At 35.6% G+C, this 26,829-nt stretch overlaps 1 protein-coding gene and 1 long non-coding RNA gene across 3 annotated transcripts; one reads left to right on the top strand and one right to left on the bottom strand.

The window, feature by feature from the left end:
* Nucleotides 1-11,378: 11,378 nt before the first annotated feature.
* On the top strand, nt 11,379-17,849 carry LOC139113968 (uncharacterized). 2 transcript variants are annotated; one of them, XM_070675442.1, is made up of 4 exons: nt 11,379-11,556; nt 14,377-14,506; nt 14,967-15,051; nt 15,780-17,849. In XM_070675442.1, the coding sequence occupies exon 4, from the start codon at nt 16,097-16,099 to the stop codon at nt 17,462-17,464; it is 1,368 nt and encodes a 455-aa protein (XP_070531543.1). In that variant the 5' UTR covers nt 11,379-11,556; nt 14,377-14,506; nt 14,967-15,051; nt 15,780-16,096; the 3' UTR covers nt 17,465-17,849. The 2 variants fall into 2 exon arrangements, with proteins under 2 accessions (XP_070531543.1, XP_070531544.1); XM_070675443.1 differs by having other exon boundaries at nt 15,780-16,289.
* Nucleotides 17,850-17,873: 24 nt separating this feature from the next.
* On the bottom strand, nt 17,874-20,456 carry LOC139113969 (uncharacterized). The gene is made up of 3 exons (XR_011547783.1): nt 20,324-20,456; nt 19,641-19,760; nt 17,874-19,254 (listed from the first exon to the last, which is right to left on the bottom strand). It is a non-coding gene; the product is annotated as an uncharacterized lncRNA (long non-coding RNA).
* Nucleotides 20,457-26,829: the final 6,373 nt, after the last annotated feature.

The raw sequence follows: 26,829 nt of genomic DNA, 5'->3' as shown, positions 1-26,829 counted from the left end.
AATGTTAAGAATAATAAGAAGGTATTAAAAAGATGTTTCGTAGAAAAATAGTATGAGTGTAAATTCTCCCAATACTCGTGTGTAGCTGCACACTCTCCAAACTTAACGAGAGCTGTGACAGAATTAGCCCATGCACCTTTTTTATTGTACACATATGCACTTGTAACCATCCTATTCTAATCAAGAGCATCTATGTCAATTTTCCAACGTTTATAAATGTACAGATATTGCTAGTTTTACATTGAAAATAATATTCATAGTTTTCTCATAGGTCCCATGTAAAGTGGATCCACAAAATCAAATTTCTTGTACACATATGCACTTGTAACCCTCCTATTGCAATGAAGTACATTTATATCAATTATCCAATGTCTATAAATGCACAGATATTGCTAATTTTATATAGAAAACAATATTCATAGATTTTTCATGGAGTCCAAAGTAAAGTGGATCCACATTTTCGGTGAAATTCCAAAATGAAATTTCTTGTACACATATGCACTTGTAACCATCCAATTCAATCAAGTGCATCTATATCAATTATCAAACATCTATAGATAAAGCAAATACTAGTATTGCTAGTTTTATATTGCAAAAAAAAATTGTTTAAAATTTTCCATAGACTACCATGTATAGCAAATCAACATCGATGAAATCTAAAAATCAAATTTTTGTACACAATTCACTTTTTACCTGCCACTTATTGACCTAAAGCAAAGTACATTCACATGAATTATCGGACTAAATAAACATAGAGATATACCTCCTTTGTATGGGAAATATGGTGATAGTTTACTCAATAGACTCTCATGCATTATAATTTGATATGTTTGGACGAAGCACTGTATCAGCCACATTTTGTCTTCCTTTGACCGGGGGGGGGGGGGGGCTTCAAAATTATAGCAAGTCAGAAAAGGGTTTTGAACGCATTGTGAGTTAACGGAGCATTTGAAAAAATCTGCAAATTTTTCTTAGAATCTCCTCCGACGTGTTTGTGAATGCAGCCTAGGGCTTTCTCGCACGCATCTGCCTGTTATCTAGTAGCCTTCTCATAGCTGGCTAATAACAGCTGCTAGCGGACTAGTCAGGCTTTCTCAGAAGTCATCAAATGTTGCTTGGCAGCCAGCAAACATCTAGCTAAAAAGGGCTGATAGCTAGTTAAAACCTGCTAAGAGGAGCTGAAAACGGCTAATAGCTTGAATGGCTGACTGGCCAGTCCTTCTCGGAAGTCACTGTTACTTAGCTGATGGCTACCCCTAGCTATCAGCGGCGACCAACATCCCATGAAAATTCAGAAAGTTTAGCCAAGAAAATCTAGAAACAAGCTATTCATATCGTCAACCTAGCTATTAGCCATCTAGCTGATTCACTGTACATTAGAGGCTATGAGAAAAAAGTATGAATATTTTTTTATGATACAAAACTAACTTAATCTGTTTTTATAAGTGGTTGACAAATGATATAAGTGTACGAGGTGTACTTGATTCAGATGTGGACAACAAATATGACATTGGAATATCACCCAAAATTATAATTTCACTTCTCATGGTTGTCTACGAGTAAACTATTAAATATTTACCCCGACAAAAGTTACTATATCTGTAGTATACAAGTATATATGTATATATTTAAGTAGATAAGTAAGTGTTGTTAAATATTGACTTACAGGCTGTAATATGTTTGCATCATTGTATAAAAAGTACATTAGCCGTACCTTTGGCCAATCATGTGTGTTTTTTTCTGCGTATTGACTGCAGTATCTTGTTCAACTCCAACAGCATGCTAGAATAACAAAATTATGTTTGGCTAATATTCGGTATATGCATGTGTAAAGACCATAATCATAGTTATTGATGACAAATGACTTCTAGTCCTGACTCGCATTCAATTTTAAACAATAACAATGCTGACTGTATACGTATGGCTGTGCTGGACTTTTCATCACGCTTCAGGAAGTAGAGCAAGAAACAGGAGAGGATGCACAAAACAAAACCATCATAAAGTTAGCCAAACGTTATAGCTTAAATCAACAATTCGACTTGGTTTGTATCAATCAGAGACAGTTTTGTTTCGAGTCCCCTTTTTAAGTCCCAAATCCTTTCAAGTGCCCCAACATACCCTTGATATTTTCAAGTTGCCTTCAGAGGTGTACTTACATAGGAAGTTACAAGAGTGACATTTATTTATGTGTACATTGAAGACGTCTCATAGATATATTGTATGAATATTGTAAAACCAAGAAGGTGTAGTATTTAGGTCTACCTAGGGATTATTTCACACAGGCAGGCGTAGTTTCTAATGACCAAGACACTTACATTTTTCTGTTTTGAGTGGTAAAGGAATCACCTATGCTACGTAGTAACAGTGTTCATTTATTTGAATAAATAGTTTTGTTGCAAATTAAATTAGGGGGAGAAAGTTGCGATTTGTAGAACCAAGAAAATAACATAAAGTCACAGGGCTTATTGAACGGTACGGTAATCGCAGTCAATTTCTATGTGATTGCATGTAAGTGGATTTATACTCACACTCGATTAAATGCCAATGACATGTTTTGCATTATCTGTTATTTAAAGACGTACCCCTAAATTAATGTTTGTAAAAGTGAACCGAAGATTATGCAAAAGTAGAGAATGTTTATAATAAACCTCTTCCAGCAGATTAGAACAATAGATAAGGAAATGGCAATCACGCCGATATAATGGCATATTTCATAAAATTTGTAAAATGACAAAATTGGTAGAGTTGGGAAATAAAGGTTCACAAAAAAGCATCGATGATGTAACAAATGCGACAGAACGTTTTTACTTTATGACATTTAAGGAAGAAGACCAAGTTGCGTAAAGTTTAAAGTAACATTATCTAATAAACATCCTTGCTTTTACCACATACAAGGAGAAAAACATGGTGTAATTTGATATACATAAATGTATGCCAAGTATATTAGCTATCATTACTAAATGAGTAATTTTGCAGTATTTCCTGATAAAATTGGTATACGTACCTCCAAACATCTACTCTCAATTAAATAGCTAGGGTACTGGATATTTAGGGGAATGTGTAAAGAAAGTGAAAAGCTAATTCTTCAAACTAAACAAATAATTGGACTGCCTCCATAACAAACCCATCTGTTATTTTCAAGAAAATAATTTATCTTAGTCCAAAATACTTGAACGATAGAAAAATCTTGTATCTTTCATCCAAGTGTAAATTTAATTTGTTTTCTTTTTCTCATTTATTTTGTCTGTTCTTTCCGACTCAAGTTTTGGCAGTCTCTTGATCACACAATATTGCAGAAACAAAGTTTTCATACCGTAAATAAACAAAAAATGTATAAAATACATTTTATGCCTATAAATGATTATTTGAGATGTTAAATATAGAGCAAATTAATACTTTAACAGAACAATAAATATTAACTTTATGAAACCAGGCAAATACATGAATTCATATTTAACTTTTCCATGTGTGGGGGGGGGGGGGGTCAGTCAAAATTCTGTCTTGAAGAGGTGGTTACTCAAATTCATCATGGTTGGCCGGAGGCGGGGAGGGGGTAGTCCGTGGGCGGGAGGGGCCCACCGTGCACCCCCCATAAACCTACTACATGGGTATTTTTTTGTTCTTTGGGATCTGCTGAACTAGAAAAAAGATGTTAACATTGGATATTTTGGGATGCACTACCTGTCTGCACTGGCTTTTGATTTATTTGTACCACAAAGATGGCGAAAAATGGGTAGGGGTAGGGGGTACTATATCCTCCCCTAAATTAAGTAAACTAGCATGAAATAGCACAAACCTTACATTTTTGGAAAGATCAGATATTGCTGTTTCTGAGGAATACCAACTTTAGAAAAATTAATTTGTGTACATAGAAAAGGCCGACTTTAAAATGAATTTTTTTGACAATTTTGAAATTTTTTACCCAAAATACCATGTAACAATTGTGATTTACTTTTTATTAAGCAAAATTTTCACAACTTTTTGTGATTGAATTATTTATTCCGACATATTAAACAAGAAAAAAAAGTGTTAACATCAGATATTTAGCTATACACTACTTCTCTGGCGTCAATTTTGAATTGCATGTATCTGTACGGGGTGTGCAAAAACTAGGGGTAGGGGTACAACATTCTTTCCTTGATGAAGTAAACTGGCTTGAAATGCCATATACCTTATAGTTTTAGAAAGCTTAGATACTGGTCTTTCTAAAATGCATAAGGTTTTAGTAAAAAAATATGACGTCATAGAATTGGATAACTTTAAATCGATTTTTTCTGGTAATTCAGCAATTTTAACCGGAAGAAAATACGATAACTATTGATTCCTCCCAATGAAGCAAATCAACCAGATTTATGGATGTTATTTACTAATGCCAATGTGCTGAAGAAGAAAATAAAAGTCAAATTGGGTATTTAAAATGCATTATTGTCTCTACTCACTAAAATTGCAAGTTTTGCTACATGGTATATCGTGAAGGGCATTTTATTGTTATGCAATGCAATGAACTAATGCACAGCCTTAAAAAGAAGACTAAAACGCACACACATAGTCATATTGCCATTTTCTCCTTAAAGTAAATAGATTGTTGATGACTGTCTATTTTTATAATATACTTTTTAAATATTTTTTTTAAAAACAATTTTGATAAGACGTATTTGGAAAATTGTCTATGCCTCCTTGTCTTACTTATACAGCAAGCATTACTAACAATCTATTAGGCCTTTGGCACAGGATAACAAACCTGTATTTTTCAGAAGCCTTGGGATCCCTAGAATAAGAAATAAGATTTTAACAGACAAAATATAGGGACTCAATAGCTGTTACGGTCATGTTTTGAAGGGTACCGCAAAATCACGATTTTGTGACCCACATGGATTTTTGTCAAACCTGTCTTCATGTACGTCATCTGCTGAGCTTACTGTTTAACATGACCTGGCTTATGGGGTATCATTAGAAAGGTAATTTATTCTTCTTGAAAATAGTATATAGCAATATGCAATATCTTCTATAGTTTTCATGAAATAGGGCCATAATTTACCCCATACCCCAAAATTTATGTCGCAAATTACTGTCAAATCTAATCTAAATTCTACCAATTATTTACCTAGACATAATACAAAGGGCAATGCTGTGTATTAACTTTGTGTTATTTGCTACAGGTACATGTTAGAAACCTGAAATAAACTTTTGACAGAAAAAATATTGGGATCCTGTAGCTGTAATAGTCATATTTTGAAGGGTTCCGCAAAATCACAGTATTACTGAATCACATTCGTTTTTGTTAAACCTGTCTTCTTGTAAGTCTTCTGCTGAGCTTATTTTGAACATAAAGAGGCATATGCGGTATCATTTGAAAGTTAATTTACTTTTCTTTAAAATGATATATTGCAATATGCAATATCTTCTATAGTTTTCATGAAGTGAGACCAAAACTTACCCCATACCCAAAGTTTTATGTCGCAAGTTACAGTCAAAACTAATGTCAAATTCTACCAATTATTTTCCTAGAAACTTTACAAAAGGCAATGCTTTGTATAAAATATATTGTATTTATGGTATAGGGAACATATCAAAAATATGAGTTAGACTTTTAACAAACAAAATATTGGGATTGAATGACTGTTACTTGCATGTTTTGAAGGGTACCGTGAAGTTAGAGTATTACCGACTCGCATATGTTTCTGTTAAATTTGTCGTCTTGTAAGTCATCTGCTGAGCTTACTTTTTACCATAACCTAGCTTATGGGCTGCCATTATAAAAAGACAATTTATTTGGCTTTAAAATAACATATTGTAATATACAATATCTTCTATAGTTGTCACGAAATTGGACCAAACCTTACCCCATACCCCAAAGTTTTATGTCGTAAATTACTGTCAAAACTAATCTTAAATTCTACCAATTATTTTCCTAGACATTATACAAAAGGCAATGCTTTGTATCAAATTGTTTTATTTGACACAGGTACATGTTAGAAACTTGAAATAAACTTTTAACACAAAAATATCCGGATGCTGTAGCTGTAACAATCATATTTTGAATGGTACTGCAAAATCACAGTATTGCCAACTCGTAGACATTTTCGTTAAATCTGTCTTCTTGTAAGTCGCCTACTAAGCTTATTTTTTAACATAACGTGGCAAGTTGGGCATCATTAGAAAGTTAATTAACTCTTCTTTATAATAATATATTGCAATATGCAATATCGTTTACAGTTTTCATGAAATAGGACCCCAACTTACCCCACACCCCAAAGTTTTATGTTCCAAATTACAGTCAAAACTAATCTCAAATTCTGCCAACTATTTACCGGGACATAATACAAAGGGCAATGATTTGTATTAAATTTAGTTTATTTGCTACTGGTTTATGTTAGAAACTTGACACGAACTTTTAACAGAAAAAATATTGTGATGCTGTAGCTGTAACAGTAATATTTTGAAGGGTACCACAAGATCATGGTATTGCCAACTCGCATACGTTTTTGTTTAACCTGTCTTATTGTAAGTCATCTGCTGAGCTCATTTTTTAACATAAGTTGGCAATTGGGGTATCATTAAAAAGTTTTTTTTTCTTTGATATAACATATTGTAATATACAATATCTTCTTACGTGTTCAGGAAATAAGACCAAAACTTACCCCATACCCCTAAGTTTATATTGCAAATTACTGTCACTACTGATTTAAAATTCCACCAAACTTTTACCTAGACATATTACTAAAGACAATGATTTGTATGAAATCTGTTTTATTTGCTACTGAGACATGTCACAAATATGAGATAGACTTTTAACAGACAAATACTGGGATTGAATGGTTGCTGCTGTCATGTTTTGAAAGGTACTGTAAAGTCACAGTCTTGCCCACTCGTATGTGTTTTTGTTAAATGTGTCATCTTGTAAGTCATCTGCTGAGCTTACTTTTTACTCTAACCTTTCTTATGGGCTATCATTGGAAAGACAATTTTTGCCCAAAATCGACCGACATATTGTAATATGCAATATTTTCAATAGTTTTCATAAAATAGGACCAAAACTTACCCCATATCCCAAATTCGCAAACTGCAAAGTTTTAGAACAGATGTAGTTTGAAAATCAAACTAAGGGCTGGGGTGATGAGGTTTTTGCTATTTAATTACAACTTAAGATGATAATGCACTTTATGATATGCTAAAAATAAGAGTGATAAAATCTTTGTAATGATACCCTACAATCTGGGTTATGGACAAAATAAAGGTTGGCAGATAAATTTCATGGAAACCTGTTGAATAAAATTTCACGGGTTTCAGCAACATATCCTGCTATCCTTCAAACCATGATGCTAACAGCTATTAAATCGCAATAATTATCCTGTTAATTGTATCTTTCATAGTTGGAAATGTCTCAAATAAAATAAACAAATAAAATAGGTTTCATACAAAGTTTGTCTTTTTTATAGAATTTTTCAAAATTAAATGCTAGTTTTGACAGTAATTTACGACATAAAACTTTGGGGTATGGGGTAAGGTTTGGTCCAATTTCGTGACAACTATAGAAGATATTGTATATTACAATATGTTATTTTAAAGCCAAATAAATTGTCTTTTTATAATGGCAGCCCATAAGCTAGGTTATGGTAAAAATTAAGCTCAGTAGATGACTTACAAGACGACAAATTTAACAAAAACATATGCGAGTCGGTAATACTCTAACTTCACGGTACCCTTCAAAACATGCAAGTAACAGTCATTCAATCCCAATATTTTGTTTGTTAAAAGTCTAACTCATATTTTTGACATGTCCCTGTACCAAATAAAATATATTTTATACAAAGCATTGCCGTTTGTAAAGTGTCTAGGAAAATAATTGGTAGAATTGACATTAGTTTTGACTGTAACTTGCGACATAAAACTTTGGGGTATGGGGTAAATTTTGGTCTCACTTCATGAAAACTATAGAAGATATTGCATATTGCAATATATCATTTTAAAGAAAAGTAAATTAACTTTCAAATGATACCGCATATGCCTCTTTATGTTCAAAATAAGCTCAGCAGAAGACTTACAAGAAGACAGGTTTAACAAAAACGAATGTGATTCAGTAATACTGTGATTTTGCGGAACCCTTCAAAATATGACTATTACAGCTACAGGATCCCAATATTTTTTCTGTCAAAAGTTTATTTCAGGTTTCTAACATGTACCTGTAGCAAATAACACAAAGTTAATACACAGCATTGCCCTTTGTATTATGTCTAGGTAAATAATTGGTAGAATTTAGATTAGTTTTGACAGTAATTTGCGACATAAACTTTGGGGTATGGGGTAAATTATGGCCCTATTTCATGAAAACTATAGAAGATATTGCATATTGCTATATACTATTTTCAAGAAGAATAAATCACCTTTCTAATGATACCCCATAAGCCAGGTCATGTTAAACAGTAAGCTCAGCAGATGACGTACATGAAGACAGGTTTGACAAAAATCCATGTGGGTCACAAAATCGTGATTTTGCGGTACCCTTCAAAACATGACCGTAACAGCTATTGAGTCCCTATATTTTGTCTGTTAAAATCCTATTTCTTATTCTAGGGATCCCAAGGCTTCTGAAAAATACAGGTTTGTTATCCTGTGCGGGTGGGGGGGGGGGAGGTGCACGTAGACGCCCCCTCTAGCCCAAGGCCTAATAGATTGTTAGTAATGCTTGCTGTATAAGTAAGACAAGGAGGCATAGACAATTTTCCAAATACGTCTTATCAAAATTATTTTTAAAAAAAATATTTAAAAAGTAAATTATAAAAATAGACAGTCATCAACAATCTATTTACTTTAAGGAGAAAATGGCAATATGACTATGTGTGTGCGTTTTAGTCTTCTTTTTAAGGCTGTGCATTAGTTCATTGCATTGCATAACAATAAAATGCCCATTCACGATATACCAATGTAGCAAAACTTGCAGTTTTAGTGAGTAGAGACAATAATGCATTTTAAATACCCAATTTTGACTTTTATTGTCTTCTTCAGCACATTGCAATTAGTAAATAACATCCATAAATTTGTTTGATTTGCTTCGTTGGGAGGAATCAATAGTTATCGTATTTTCTATAAAAATTACAAGTGACCTCAAAAGAAGGATAAAACTGCAGCAAGTGTGAAGGAATACAGTAAAAAATTGGCCGACTAGCGGGAAATACAGTACTCGTTAAAATAAAGAGCAAAGTTAAAACAAAGACAGTAAAATACTAACCGACCAGCTGGTCGGTTAGTATTTTACTGTATTTGTTTTAACTTTGCTCTTTATTTTAACGAGTACTGTATTTCCCGCTAGTCGGCCAATTTTTTACTGTATCGTATTTTCTTCCGGTTAAAATTGCTGAATTACCAGAAAAAATTGATTTAAAGTTATCCAATTCTATGACGTCATATTTTTTTACTAAAACCTTATGCATTTTAGAAAGACCAGTATCTAAGCTTTCTAAAACTATAAGGTATATGGCATTTCAAGCCAGTTTACTTCATCAAGGAAAGAATGTTTTACCCCTACCCCTAGTTTTTGCACACCCCGTACAGATACATGCAATTCAAAATTGACGCCAGAGAAGTAGTGTATAGTTAAATATCTGATGTTAACACTTTTTTTCTTGTTTAATATGTCGGAATAAATAATTTAATCACAAAAAGTTGTGAAAATTTTGCTTAATAAAAAGTAAATCACAATTGTTACATGGTATTTTGGGTAAAAAATTTCAAAATTGTCAAAAAAATTCATTTTAAAGTCGTCCTATTCTATGTACACAAATTAATTTTGCTAAAGTTGGTATTCCTCAGAAAGAGCAATATCTGAGCTTTCCAAAAATGTAAGGTTTGTGCTATTTCATGCTAGTTTACTTAATTTAGGGGAGGATATAGTACCCCCTACCCCTACCCATTTTTCGCCATTTTTTGCGGTACATACAAATCAAAAACCAGTGCAGACAGGTAGTGCATCCCAAAATATCCAATGTTAACATCTTTTTTCTAGTTCAGCAGATCCCAAAGAACAAAAGAAATACCCATGTAGTAGGTTTATGGGGGGGGGGTGCACGGTGGGCCCGTCCAGCCCACGGACTAGGGTATTCGTAATGTCGGAGTTTCTAATGTAATTCCTCCAACCCCCAGGCCGTAAATAATAATGGCTTCCTTGTGAAGCTGCTAACAATCCTTTTCAAAAGCAGGAGATTTTTTTTAAAAAACTTAAAAAACTTATATGAAAGTTCGTAATGAGACAATATATTCCAACTGTCGAATTGATAGCTATTTACTAAGACGTGAAGAAACGAGAACCGATAATCCTAATAAAAGCAAGCGTTCACAAGCAGAAGTAGTGGTGTGTCAATGCCACCAACAACAGTGACCAAAATGGACGAAATAAACAAACGCCATTAGCCAGATTTTCACCAACTCGTTCTTTCATTTTCACGCGATTTCAGCATTTTTTATCGAAAACATTCTGTATTCATCGTAGCATATTCAGAAAATTTCTGACTCTAATTTGTTCTAACAATCAAGCAATTCAAACTTTATCAGCATATTCATGTTTTGTTGACATCTGAGATATGCAAATGTTCATTGACTGCAAATGCTGTGAACTGCTGTAGAGACTTTCAGCGCTGACCTTTTGTCAACAAACGCGCCAAGGGATATGTAAGTAGGTTACACAATTATTATGCAGTACACGTAAATATCAAGACGATTACACAAGACGTCTGCCGAAAATACATGAGGGCACGCGGTACCAGATAGGCATGTCGGTTATTGTGACAGTAGGTTAAGGATACAACTTTCATGTGATTGTAAGCCGTGTCACGGAAGAAACTCGGACTTTTACGTCGACAGAAGCAGAAAAATAAAGCTGTTCGCGAATAGGAGTTTGTTCGTCAGCGTACCATCGGTTATGGCATAGGGTACAGCAGTCAATCCCCTGGGTGGGGGAGGGATGGGAGGAATGTTTTTTGTAAAACGGTTTATTAATTTTGACTGTGATATTAATTTTCAGATAATGATTTCAACTCAACCGTCTGACTGCTTTCTTTAGCAGCCAAACGGTTTGGCGTAGAAATCTTTTATTTGAAATACCATAGTCAAAATAAATAAAATTACTACTAGTAATAAAGAAAGCAGTCAGACGGTTTGGGATCAAAATTTTTATTTGAAATACCATAGTCTTCACTTCTTCGGACTTAGGCCGTCATCGACGAATGAGCGCTTCCTTCTGCTCTGACCCGCGACGTGACGTAATTGAATTATTGTCCCGGACACATTGTGTACCGATACCGTGACATACCCTATAGAATCATGGCCTGGGAATTTCCCGACGGCTGCATTAATTTACATAACGTCGCGGTTGACCGGTGCGAAATAACAGTTGGTATTTCCGCGTTTCTCAGGAAGGCTAATATTCGTTTCCAGTTTGCAAAAATATGTTATAGGCACCTTGTTTTTAGTACGTTACAGATCGAACGATGTCGGATACGAAAGTGTTGCGTTATTTTCTCGTTTTATCATACACTTCAGCGCTGGCAGCTGTGGGCACAGGTAAGTATTGATTATCACCGCTCAATAGCTTGATCACAGGACCTCATGCGAGCATCATTATATGGATGTGGTACATCGCTAACACGAGGTCATGCTTACAAATTTACAGCCTTATTTCACATCTATCGTTGTGGATTAAGCTTGCGAAGTGCTCTATACGAGTACCAGACTGTTTCACATGCGATGTAGATGTTAGCAGTCCGCCGTCTGGAAAGAGTGAAATCTGATGAATCAGAGTAGCTTTGGATTTTCTTGTAGAGACAACGATTTCTTTACAGCCACTGACATGAACAGTGAAAGTTCGATGACATTATATGTCTGGGTGCTCGGGAAAACTTATCTATCTTTGTATCAATCTATCTGTCTACACACACACACACACACACACACACACATATTATATATATATATATATATATATATATATATATATATATATATATATATATATATATATATATATATATATCGGGAAAACATATCTATCTCTGTATCAATCTATCTGTCTACACACACACACACATATTTATATATATATATATATATATATATATATATATATATATATATATATATATATATATATATATATATATATATATATATATATATATATATATGATAACTCACTTAACTGATGTTATGTTAATGTTCAAAGTTAATCTTACTTAAAATCCAAAGATTGATGGCAACGTTTCGATATGTCTGGCTTACCTTTGTCAAGTCGATGGCTAAAATTGCTACGCATGCGCACAATTGAAAAGTGTGATCCCATGTGAACTTGGGGGAGGAATGTTAAAGGACAGAAAAAGTAACTGATTCTGTATTGTAGTGGGTTCATATTCATTTCGACCTTTCGGGTATGTTGTATCGTACATAAAATAGGGTAAACGGGTAAACAGGTATTGTATGTGAGGGTATGTCCAGGTAATCTAAAATGTAGAACAGCATGTTGTGATCTGTCTTGTCAGCTCTATTTGTTTTCACGTTGGAGCGATGACCGTTGAGTCGTTTATGAAAGGTTTAGTCGTTTTGTCAATATCTTTCAGAAATTCTAATTTGTCAAAACAATATGAGAGGTTGTCGTACACGAGACTTGGGTTGTTGACTTGCGACTTTTCGTAGTATTTTGTATTTGAGAGTTGCTCCTGCATTCCGTTTTATATTTATAGTCACTGGCATTCCAAAATCACTGTAGCGTCTCCTTTATCTGCACGTCCGATGACGATCGACGTGTCACAATTAAAACTCTTCATATGAATCACAAGCTCTACAGTATCTTAGGTGTTGTGAAATGTATACACCATAAGCTGGACCCGGTGGAATACTACTCGTTAAGTTGGGAAAGTTAACGATTTCAAAATTAAAATCGTCCCTTTCACCTCATATAGCTTTGTGTACATTTTTTGTCTAATTTCAAAAAGCAGATCAACCAATGACGCCGAGCTTACAATTTATGTTGTTTCTTTTTATTGCTAATTCATCTGGATAGATGTGATGGGGTAATTAGAAATACCAGGATTGTTCTAATTAGATCATCAATATATCTATAGGTGCTATTAAAACACTTTGCACCTCCCTTACACCCGGAAAAATGAAGAGATTACAACCAGAAGTGGTGCAAAATGTGTCCCCATAAGAATGCCTGTAGTTTGTCTGAATGTCATTCCAGCAATTGTGGCATATATGTTGTCAATTTGGAGGTGTAGCATCTTAATTACTTCCGTGACGGTGTACTTGCATTTGTCCTCACTGTTGTTACTAAAGTAGCCTGAGTTGTAAAGCAAGGCTTGCTTAACCAATGATGACAGCCTAGTTATGTGGGATAGTGGTATACAGTGTAGAAAATTCAAATGTTACAGATTGAACTGTAGATGCTGCTGTTGGTTTATAAAGCATGCAATAATTCTTTATAATTTTTCAATATTCACATCTGCCTTTCAAATTTGCTTGCTAGACTGGCAAAGCTCAACACTTTAAATTCTGTAAATACGATTTTATTTATAAAGCAGTTTCAAAGCATTAAGATGGAGCTGCACGTTGCCAACTAAACAGTTTTTATCAAAGAAATATCTCATCAGAGATGAGAAACCTCCTCATCCTATATATTTTCAAAAAGCAGAAACTCTAAAGTTTAGTATGGTAGCAATTGTTTACTCGAAGGATGAAGGGGGTGTATATTTAGGGTACAAAACCTCAATTTTTGCATTGGGGATAAAAATCAATTGAAGTCAAAAACTTGATGCTATTTTCTGAAATGTAATATTTCACTTGAAAAAAAGGGTACATGTAGAAAAAAACGAAAATGTTATTTTGCATTATCCATCCTCTTTCTAAAACGGCATGGTTTGAAAGATTGACACAAAAAATGATTAAAAAACAAAATTTGCAAAGAAAAATGCAAAATGTAAGAAATTTATTGCCAAACAAAACAGTCGTTAACACTGCTTTATCACGCAACTTACGACCGCTTGTCAAGCTAAAGCAAAATAAATAGCTTTGTTCAATTTAGGTGCAGCACCCCTTTTAACACGCCTGGCAGAACTCATTTGGTTGAAGAGTATAAGCCTCTGCTAGTAGGAACATCTCAGTGCTGTATCGCTCAACTTGAGACTAAAATATGGGGTCGAATAATGTAGTTTTTTCATGGATTTCATTCCACCCGCTTTCAACAGAATTCATATCAGCTTTATCCGCTAGTCAACTATAACACTTTAAACTATAATCCCTCAGTAATGCATTTTAAAATATCATGTACTTCCCAGATTTACAGATAACTTTTTCACTTAACACTTTTTCTAAAATAATTTCAATTGACAGATTTATCATCGCCTTTTAATAAATTTACACTTCTTATGGCGGCATACAATGGCGAAACGTTAACACTTACTGGAACCACAAATTCAACTCTGGAGACTTTGTCACCTTTGCCTTGCAATGACAGTCTAAAGTAAGTTTGCTTCAACCTCCACATCGATATAAAGTTGTTTTTCTATCAAAGAATGTGTATCGTCTATGTATCTATTGTATGTATTTATAGCACGTATCTATAGTATGTATGTATCTATGTAGGTAGGTAGATAAATAGATATGTATGTATGTATGTATGTATGTATGTATGTATGTATGTATGTATGTATGTATGTATGTATGTATGTATGTATGTATGTATGTATGTATGTATGTATGTATGTATGTATGTATGTATGTATGTATGTATGTATGTATGTAGTATGTTTTAAGCGCATATGTATACATGTAGAAAACTCAATTATTTCGAGTGTACAGCATTGGTTGCTGCGTTTTCCTGGAATATGGCTAAATGTTTTGGAATCACACCATGACAACATCCTCACAAGGATGATTCACTTACTTATTAACATAGGAGCTATTTTTATTAACATTTTCAGGAATATATACGGCACCTGTTACTGTGGACCATGGAATGGAAAAGAAAATGCTCGACGCGACTTGGAAAGGAAAGTTCTAAAAGAGGTTTGATCTCTAGCATTCGATAACTTTACCATTTCCAAATTTGATCAATGTTGTTTGTCTTACCTTTACAATTCCGATTACGACACTGAACCCATCAACAGGAAGTCCACTATTTGAAATGTGTACACAAGTGTTTTAAATTTTTGAATTTGAAACCAAATTTTGTTTAGACATGATCTGGCATAAGCGACACCTCCCAGATTTTGGCAATTTAGGCAATTTTTTGAAAGCCCATGTCATATGTGGGGGCTTCCTAGTGAGACATGTTAAATATATATATATATATATATATATATATATATATATATATATATATATATATATATATCTGTGTGTGTGTGTGTGTGTGTGTAGGTGTGTGTAGGTGTGTGTGTGTGTAAGTGTGTGTAAGTGTGTGTGTGTGTCGTATATACATATATATACAAGTACTAGTATATAGAAAACCTCACAAGAGCTTTTGATCTATCGAAAAATGCGCTACCAGACAGCTTCCGTCTAAAGGATGTTAAAATATGGTTTGTAACTTCGAAACGCTCATATGTCCGGATGTTAAGCAAACGGCAATTCACTTGGTAAATGATGGTCTTTGAAAAAAGCATTGCTTGCAAATTTCCCAATAAGGGGTTGGGGGTTCAACCATGCTGGCCCATGGACTACTTTCGTGAAGCGCAGCAATATCAACGGAACTGTTTTTGACAAAGATTTAAATTTATGTGATTTGCTTTCAGATATACCACGGTGCTCATGGAGATCTTTGGAATAATTTCAGTTTGTGGCTTGTTAACTGTACGGATCATTGTCAATGGTACGGTATATGCTGTAATGAACATGGATTTGTATCGAAGATTTTATTGGCTGAGAACAATATGACTGGTCACCTCCCAGACTTATCCAGGTTGGAATATTTAGACTGCCTGAATGTCAATTCAAACCGCCTCAGTGGAAAGCTGAGTGACTTCTTGAAGCCAAACATGACAAACTTACAAAACCTGACCCTCTCTTTCAAAACTTCTCGGGATCTCTAGAGGGCGCGCTGATCAGAATCATGCCTATGCATTTTGTGCAACTCAGTTTGAACCCAAACATCACGGGCGATCTACCGATTGAGCTCTGTAATAAGACTAACCTGACGGTTCTCAGTGTTGGCGAGACGGCCATAACAGGTGCCATCCCTGAATGCCTTGGCGAAAATAAACCACATTTACGATTTCTTGATTTTGAATACACAAAGATGAAAAGTCGATATCCAGAATCATTACTCGAGTTAAAGGCAATTCAATGGTTACACATGTCGCAGATGGGTCTGTATGGAGAACTTCCGGTAAATTTTGGTGAAAATTACCCAATCCTAAAAGAGATAATAATGGCCAATAACAATGTGACAGGCATACTTCCAGAGTCTGTAGGGTACTTGAAAAATCTCACACTTTTTGACATGTCTTTCAATGCCATACATGGCAAAATTCCAGAAAACTTCACAGTTTTACAGAATTTGAGTAGTTTTTCTCTTAAGGGTAACCAAATCACATCTTTACCTTCTAAAGCATTTGAATATGAAACACTCCGCTATCTTGATCTTTCACAAAATCCACTCAATGCCACGTTTTTGGACGTCTGCACGTTTATTCAAGCTTGCAGTCAACTTGCCTGGTTGAATTTGTCCGATACCGGTCTGAAGGGCCATCTTGACCGGGCACTCTACAACTTCGTATACATGAATTCAATTGATCTGAGTCACAACAGACTTAGTGGTAGGATACCACTGACAACCAGGGACATGCCATTCTTGACAAACTTCGACTTGTCAAACAACAATCTTCGCGGTGAGCTCCCTTCAACGTACGTCATTATGTCAGCTTTACGATACTTGAATATTCGTAATAACGCACACATGCGAAGTCATTCCGGTCGGTTAGATAGTGGACTGTTTGCTATTGATGGGGACAATATGGTAAATGCAAAAAGTGGAAACTTTTCCTGCCCCAGTGTTAGTCTAGTCAAACGAAACACGGCCGAGTGCTTTGTTGATATGGATCCCAATTACTATGATTATCACCAATGTACCTGCAATGAGCATTTCTTCGGAGAGAGGGGGCGCTGTCGACGCTGTCTTGATCGCGGAACATGCCCTGGAAAAGCAGTAGTGAGCAACATGACTTGGCCATCCAACTATTGGCCGTCACCTTCGCCTACCAATGTAGGTCGTTTTGAAAAGTGCTCGGTCTCTGAGGCAGAGGAACCAGTTTGCAATGTCAACGGCACATGTCAGTGTCATCTTCATATCAACGAATACAAAAACGAAGAAAATATAGTCTGCGACGAGGTACACTCTAAAGTCATGTGTTCAGTTATTGAACACATATTAGAACGCTTAACTGTAACACTTTTTGAACGCAGGTTAAGTGTTCAGTAAGAAAACTAGAATGCATGTGTTCAGATTTAGAACATATAGTGTTTTTATTTTTGAACGCATTTCATATGTTCAAAATTACATGAAATAGAACACTGTTTACGCATCAGAACACTGTAACACTTTTTGAACACAATGTAAGTGTGCAGAGTAAGTAAATAGAATGCATGTGTTCTGGAAAGCAGACCACCATGTGTTCACCTAATAATGTACACATAGAAAATTACAGACACAAGTTAATAATGCAATATTTATAAACAGTTCAACTTGAAAAGGAACAATTAAACATAAAAGCAGCTATAACAGCTTTTCATCTGATTTTTCAATTTGAATTAAATGGATATAACAAGGAGTTTTCAACTTGCAATCAATCAAAAATTACATTAAAATGCATTTAAAACAGAGTCATCTAGAATTTTATACTCACAATGAATGGAACAGTTAAACATTCAAATTGTCATTACAGCCGGTCATTTTAGGACTTTCAACTTGTGACAAAAAACCCAAATATTTCTGTTTGCATCACATATGGCTTCTACAGATTTGCAAACTTGCAATGAAACTGAACATGGAAACTGCTATGATTGCTTGCCATTTCAAACTTATCAACTTGCAATCAAAACCTGGATATTAGAACAACTATCAAATATGGTACTCTAAAGAGAATTTCTAACTTGCAATTGAACGAAAACTCCTTTATAAGCTAAAATGCTTTGTAAAACAGTACAATAGCAATAGTTAATTGCCACTTATAAACCAACTGATATATACAACAACAAATAATAAATATCAAATTAGATAGAAATTCTTCAAAAGGGATGAACACAGATTGTACAGAAATGTTTACATTACATTACATTACATTGGAGTTGACTTAAAGTTAATACACCATGTGAATAATATTCATTTACCTTTGCTGGATCACTGTTGTTTTTGTTTTGCATTGCGCAATCTCTTACATCTGACAAACAGCAATAGAATATCTCGTTCAAATCTCACGCATCGGCCAGAACAGCCGACCAATCAGAAATTGTCTTCATAAAACGCACTGACCACTGAGTGTACATATCGTCCGCGTATCCGCCTGCAAGCAGATTTGTTCCATTACGATACATAATAAGTTCTGATTTGCTGTGCCGACGCGCGAAATTTGAACAAGATTTTCTATTGCTGTTTGTCAGATGTAAGAGATCGCGCAACACAGAACAAGAACAACAGCAACCCAGCAAAGGTAAATACGGACTGATCAGATTGGTTCTAGGCGGTGTTGACAATGTTGATAATGGGCGTGTCAACATGCTTTAGGGAGGAAAACAAGATATTCTCATAAACCTATGGAACAAAAATATTGAGAAACTCATCAAACTTTCAAGTTACAGCTGATGTCCCTTTAAAGTCCTATGGAAAGGTGACCGTGAGGATACCAGGTCTTCATCTTATTGAGGAGCGTCAGCAATTAAGACATTCCATTTCTCCCTTACCTCTTTAAAGAGCACCCTGTAGGCCTATCCCTGTGAAGTTTTTTTGCTTGAAAGCCTCCTCCACCACTAATGATTGCAGAAGTCCAAGAATCATAGCATGTGATTTTGGATATGACAAGTCAAATACGTAATATGAAGTCATTAGTTTCAACACTGCAGACATAATTCCCTCCTTTCTGTCTACAGTTATATGAACAGTGTCACCTACGATGTACAGTCCTGAGAGTTCTCCAGCTGCTGTAAAGACCATATATGAGGAGCCTCACATTCTTTGGTTTTCAGTGCACTGTTGATGTCTTCATCTGCTACATCCTAGTGGAATAAAGACAAATTTTATGTACTTTAATTGCATGCAGTACAAAGTGAATTACTTGATCACTGGAAATATTTTTGAGTAAACCCCCCTCTTGTTCATCATGTGTGAGTTCAACATACCCCATCTTTTTTTGAGTGACCCCCAAATTCCTCCAATCCTCAGGCCATAAATAATGACGGCTGCCTTACTGACTGAGAATTTTGTCATGTTTATACAAATTTTGTAAAACTTGCATGATATCATGTCCCTGTTTTGGGTCATCACGTCCTTGTTTTGTGCTAATTTATGCACATGCATCAATGGGAATACTACTCTAAAACAGCACTTGAACAAAATACTAGACAGTACATATAGTCAATTGTTACAATGTCTTTATAATTACCTCAACAAGTGTGATGATTGATGCAGCCTTTGAAAGTGCTGATGAAGATGCCTTTCCACCATGCTTCATCTTTATCCTCTTCTCCATGTACAGTATTACTGCTAACATGCGGAGTGGATCCTACAAGTATAATATTTCATTGTATTGATGGATGATTTATTTCAATTTCCAAACCCCTGTTCAACCACTATGGTAGCTGACTTGTCAGTTGACACAGTTAGGACATAATCATGGCTATGTCATAAATATTAAGTTTGCCGAAAAAAACGTAGATACATAGATCAAACTTCTGTAAAATCACTATTTCTAAGCTTAATAGGATAGAATGGTAGTATTACAACATGAACACTAGGATTCAGCTATGGATCACGTGACCTTCATCAACAGACTAGAGCATTAGGAATAAGGAACACTAGTATTCAGCATTCAGAACACTAGCATTCTATTTGTGATTTACAAAATTTGTTTGGACTCACGAATATGGCCCGAAAATTTGCAACTGTCTAGTCTAAACACAAAACGTGATAATTATTAAAATTAGAACGTAAGTGACTCACAATATTGCGAGAGAGGTACTCTACGGCAAAAAATACACTTCTGACCTGAGTGTCATGTGCTCGCCGGGCTACGGTTCAAACTTGGTGCCTATTCAATGCCATTTTGCCACGATATACAATACTTACCGTAGCAGTCAAACTCTCTGTGTAAACAGCTATCACACCGTCACGAAATACTGGCAGAACTCAATCGCTGAAATCATAGAATGTGAAAATACCACCAGCAACGAAATGTGTCGTCTGCAGCAGCGGCGCGGCTTGCATCTAATGTGCGCATGTTCAGAGGGGGCCCTCGTTTGACGCCCGAGGAAGCCCGATTATCCGTGACGTCATACTCGGGACACCTTTCGAACACAAGTGTTCATTTAGTTGGTAACACTAGTGTTCTTTGTCAGGCGCCCTGTTTGAATACGAATATTCACAAATTGAACACTAGTGTTCCGGAAGATATTTGTCTTCACGATTTTATCGAAGTAAATAGTTTAAAGACATTTACGTCCTTTTATTATAAGCAATTAATAAACTTGAACACTTTTCAGAACTACCAACATGTGCCTTTGATCTCAATAGGTGTTCACTGACTCGAATTCACATATATACGAGTCAAACAAAATATTTTGTTCGTTTTATTGTTTCAGAGGAGTTTACTGGAGCAGAAAACAAACTAAAGACATCGTGATGTGTGTTTCTAACGAAAAATGTTGTCTGGATAAAAATGCGCGACAAAAACTGTTGTCAGTAAGTGTTAGAAAGGCAGCGGTCAATGGCTGACCACATCCGTTCTATTTCTGAACACAAAAGTTCAATACTTGAACACACATGACACTTCCCATGTGTATCAAACTGAACGCATCCGACGCGTCATAAGCGTCCAAACGTTTAGAGTGTATGTATCTGCAAATCATACCATTCTGGTCGGCTGTGTTCACAGTGTGCGAGTGAGAAATATTACCAAGACAGCAAACACACTTGCAGACCGTGTCACCAGGACGCATATAAAGTTCTTACCGGAATTTCTAGCATTACCGTATTCTGTATTATCATGGCGTGGTTCGTGCGCTGGCGAGTGAAAAGACAAACGTTCATTCGTACTGCATTGACAAGTGGCCTCCAGGTTGCATTGTTGCTTATTCACTTAATTCTTTGCGCTCTAGGTCATGCTCCATTTTGGGGATTCCAACTGACGTTCATCGTTGTTGTCGCCAATTTGTCAGGACTCTCAGGAAATTCACAGGGCATCCTCAACGGTTTGGTGTTTTACGTTCAACTTCTTGACGCTACTTTGCGTACCTACCCAGTCGCGCCTAAGGAAATCTATGATATGGTATATGTTCTGCGCGATGCATTCAGTTTCCAGCTCTCTAGCATGAAATGTGTAATGGTTAAATTATATGAGCCGCCCGGACAATTAATAATCATGCTTGTTCTTCCCATTATCTCAATCGCATTTCTTGTTATCATAATCGTAACAGGAGCATTGGTCTATTATTGCTATCATTCCCGAAAAGATCAACACGATGCGCTCAGCGAACGAACACCTCTTCTGCAAGCAAATGAACATTTTAATATTATCGACTGGAGACCATTCTGGAAGTTTGCCTACCATTGTGGAGGGGTAGCAGTCTTTGTTTTAACCCTGCTGTATTTCCCGATAATAAAGTTGTCGTTGATGGCGCTAACGATATGCGATGCAGATGAAGCCACTGGATTTCTCTACATGCATAATTATCCAAACGTACGTTGTCAGGGATATCTTTGGAGGACATACTTGAGATTGTCTTCCATTTCCTTGGCCATCTATGGAATACTGACGCCAGCAGTTTTTGGTATATTATTGAAGATTTTCGTGCCAAGAAGACGTCGACTTGCGCAGAGCACAGATCCATCTGATCACATGAAACAATCCCTCGAAAATATCGACAATTTTCTTGGGAAGTTTTTTAAACCTTACAAAGCTGGTTTTGAATATGTTGAGATTGGTTACATATTCCGCAAACTTTGTCTTGCGACGCTTTTCTCATGCGTACCACAAGGCTCGGTCTTGCAACCCGTTTCCATCGCTGTAGTATTCGCCATATGCATACAACTTCATAACTCATTTCGTCCCTTCCAAGGGACTTTAGAAAACTTTCTCGAGGGGGCGTCATTGTGGACGTTGCTCTTCACTGTGTCATGTGCTGGCTACCTGTATCTAGCCAATGTAGACGTACAAAATAATGAGACTATTGTATTCATCTTGTACGTGCTAGTCGTTCTAAATTCTTTGGTATTCGTCAGCTATATCATATCGCTGCTCTACAGGCTGTCAGATCGTCTGCCCTGCTTCAAGACCAAGGCCAAGACGGAGGAACTCCAGCTCGTTGTCGATTACAACCCCAAGCAAGAAAGCAAACCGAAAAAAACGAGAAAGAAGCCCGCGATTGCTCGACCGTGCTCTCTACGTCGTTTCTATGGCAAGCCAGGTCTACAAAATTTAAGGAGGAGAAAACTTTCTCCGAAGCAGCTGCGTGACAATCGACGTAGGTTGGCATCTAAAACAGATCAAGACAATGCGGCATTCATCGTCAATGAATGCGATTCATGGTATTCTGTTTCAACGGATGATTGCAGAAATCATAACGATAAATAGATGTTTATCATTATTTATTTTTTACCACTAATACTATTTGAAGAATACACTATGCATGCAGGCCCGAATCTGAACAAAGATAAAACGGAGGGTATGAAAAAATGTAAAAAATCAGTTAATAATAAGTATGAATATATGCGACAACTGTCCCTCTCATATTATGTAATCAAAAAAGGCAAAAGTAGTCATCCCTTGATTCTCTATAAATTAGAGAATCCAGCAGTATCCTAAAATATATACGGTAGATTACACATGACAATGCAGCAGTATCCTGAAATATATATATAATGGATTACACGTGAATCCAGCAGAATCCTGCAGTGGATTGAACAATGGATTCTTAAAAATGTTCCGTATCCGACAGAATCCATTGCTTGATCGCCAGTGGATTTCTGTGGAATACATAATGTAGATTGTAGTATTCTGGTGGATTCTTGAAGTCTCCAGAACAATATACAAAAGAATCCTCAATGGATTCTGCACTTTTGGCACAGTGTGAATTATGTAAAAAAATTATTCATAGTTTTCTCATAGAATCCAATGAATAGTGAATCAACAGATTTACCTATTTTTGTATTGGAAAAAATATTCATAGTTTCCTCAAAGAATATCATGAACAATGAATCTACATTTCGGTGAAATTCCAAAATCAAATTTGTGGCGAACACATCCATTTGTTACCACCATAATCTAATCAAGTACATTAATATTTATAATCGAGAGTACATAACTACACAGGTTTACCTATTTTTGTCTTGGAAAAAAATTATTCATATTTTCCTCATGGACTCTGATGTATAGTGGATGAACATTTTTAGGGACAACATCAAAAGTTCAATATAATAAATCTAACTTAATTGCTCAAGTTTGGCCTCAGGACCCCCCCCACCCCCCCCTTCTAACTTAACTGACCTAAATTGAAAAACATTGCGGACTCATACCCTGTACTAATTCTTTCAAACGACATACCAATGTACCATTGAATTAAATAAAAATTGAAAACCATTATAAAGTAACAAAAATACAGGTGACTGGATCGGTTTTAGCGTACAAAAATCAGCCTTGAAATCGTAAAATTTGCCATAAAGACGTTAAATCGTTTTTGACTGCACAGAAATTAATTTGGCCAAAAACCCCCCACCCCCAAACTTAAGCAATTAAGTTTTTTTTCAAACATCGATCTTTTGACGTCGCCCCTTAGTCAAATTCCAAAATCAGATTTCCTGTACACATAATATGCACCTTTAATCATCACATTCTTATCAAGTACAATTATGTTAATTATTCAACGTCTGTATATGCACAAGTATAGCACGTTCTTCATTGGAAAAATTATTCACAATTTCATCATAGACTCCCATGTATAGTGGATGAACATTTTTGGTGAAATTCTAAAGTCAAATTTTTTGTCCACATACCAGTTGTAACAACCCTATTCCAATTAAATACATTTATTTCATTTATCAAATATCTATAAATGCATAGATACAGTTTTGTATTGAAAAAGTATAACATAATAGTTTTCTCATAGACTACCATGTATAGTGAATCAACATTATCAACAGCTGATTATCAATTAAATCCAAATATCAAAATTTTGTACACACATGGTTGCACAAAAATATTGCAATCCACCTGTAATTTCTGTCCAATCCCTTTGAGAGGTAATTCAAAAATACAGCAAGTAAGAATGGGAAATTCGAACATTAACAAAAGGGTCATTTGAAAAAATCTGAGAATCTTTTTTTTTTGAATTCTATCGCCCCCCAAGATGTTTGTGTGTGCAGCTTTACTCGAGCAATGTGTGGGGGGGGGGGGTCATGAAATTTTTGTCATCTTAAAAGGGGGGTCAACAATTTTTTGGTGGAATGGGTAGGGAGGTTCACTTATTTTGACTGATGCGCAGGTGGAATTTGCCGGCCCACCCCGGCCACAATAATTGAACGCTCCCTATAGGGCAAAGATGCTAAATGTATAGATGTACAGAGTATGAAGCGTTGTCTCAAGAAATAGTTACTGATCACAAAGAAATGCATGCGTAGGTGAGATATATTTGAATTTTCCTTCAAGCTGAAAAATAGAATGTATATATGTTAATGTTAAGAATCATAAGAAGGTATTAAAAAGCTGTTTCTTAGAAAAATACTCTGAGTGTAAATGTCTCCCAATACTCATGTGTAGCTGCACACTCTCCAAACTTAGTGAGAGCTGTGACAGAGTTAGCCCATGCACCATTTTTATTATACACATATGCACTTGTAACCATCCTATTCAAATCAAGAACATTTATGTCAATTATCCAACGTCTATAAATGTACAGATATTGCTAGTTTTACATAGAAACAAGTCATCGACAATGACATAGAACCCCCTTGTAATCGGGACTTTGTCACTGGAAGTGACAAAAATTGAAGTCGATATGATGCACATGAAACAAGGAATGCAGGTACCAAAGCCCTGTCTGTGACTGATGCCCTTATTGGATTGGATTGTAAACAAATAGTGGCATAGGGTTATGTCCTTCTACCAAGTTTGACAGAATTAGGTATGTCATGCCCTGGCTCTTTAAATACCAAAATTCAAATTATATGCAAGAAACTGGTCCAGGCGAGTCTGAGTAATGGCTCTTGACATTGATACTGCTAAAATTAAAACGCCTTTCTTGACTGGTAAATGTTTGTATGATCAACATTTTCAGCAAATGTCATGAGATTTAGTGTAGTCATTCAGAATATAGATCTCTCATTTCAAACATTGTTTCCCTATTCAGTCAATCTGGGATGCCACCCTAATCACAAAAGGTCATTAAATAGGTCAATAAATAATTTATCAACAGGATGTCACTGTTCAGTTTTACACTACTAGAAGATCAATATCTGATCCATATTTCATAAAATTTGATGCAGGATTTCTGGACGTATCACACTAATGAGGAAAAGTCATTAAATATGCAAATGAGAAATTAATAAACATGATACTCATAAATGTCCTTATACACAATTAAAGCAAGATGAGCTCAACACCTACAGGGGTATACAAATCATAGCTGAGGAAGAATTTCTTGACGTATCAGCCTAATTATGAAAATTCATTAAATGTGCAAATATGCAATCAATTGACATGATATGATTAATGTCTTTGCATGCCACTACAACACTTTGAGATCAACATCTGTACCGAGTTTCATCAAATTTGGTGCAATATTTTTGATCATACTAACATCTACGGCGAGATGGCATCGTGCTGTCAGTTGCGTAGCAACAATACTTACTTTGTGAGCTCTCAGGGCAGAAACACTGCTTCACGCCAATCAAAACATAACACGCCAGCAGTTTCATAAACACGTTTCTTGTTCTACTCCTCACAGCATGCTAGAATAACAACCTTCTGATTGGCAAATATGCATTTGTAAAGACCATAATCATTGTTATTGATGACAAATGACTTCTAGTCCTGACTCGCATTCAATTTTAAACAATAACAATGCTGACTGTAAACGTATGGCTATGCTACACTTTTCATCACGCCTCAGGGAGAAGAACAAGAAACAAACCCCCTTCCCAAATTAGCCAAACGTTATACCTTAAAATAGACAACCCAACACATATCTCATATCAATCAGAGGTACTTTTGTTTCGAGTCCTCCTTTAATTCCCCAAATCCTTTCAAGTGCCCCGAACATACCCTTTGATATTCAAGTCCTCCCCGGTGAGTTCTCCCGCCTCCATAGGTGCAGGCTAAGGGAAGTTTTTACAGAATTAAGATTAAAGCATTTGTATTTGCACAAGTAATTAGAAAATTATGGGTTTTGTTGCTGAAAGAGCCAGTAAAGCTAACTTTTGTAGAAATTTAGATTTGTATTGCCCTTTTTAGTTTGAACAAATCGAATCTGTAATTGCAAAGCAAAATTCTACCTTCTGACATGGTTCACATAGTATTAGAATTTCAGCAATCCCCTTTTAATGCCGATGTGCGAAAAATTTGCCGATGTTGTAATTTTTTA

Source organism: Ptychodera flava, chromosome 16 (genome assembly GCF_041260155.1).
Source record: "Ptychodera flava strain L36383 chromosome 16, AS_Pfla_20210202, whole genome shotgun sequence".
In the NCBI taxonomy this organism is placed as follows: Eukaryota; Metazoa; Hemichordata; class Enteropneusta; family Ptychoderidae; genus Ptychodera; species Ptychodera flava.
The sequence above is the reverse complement of the archived record's forward strand: the minus strand, read 5'-3'. Positions and strand labels throughout refer to the sequence as shown.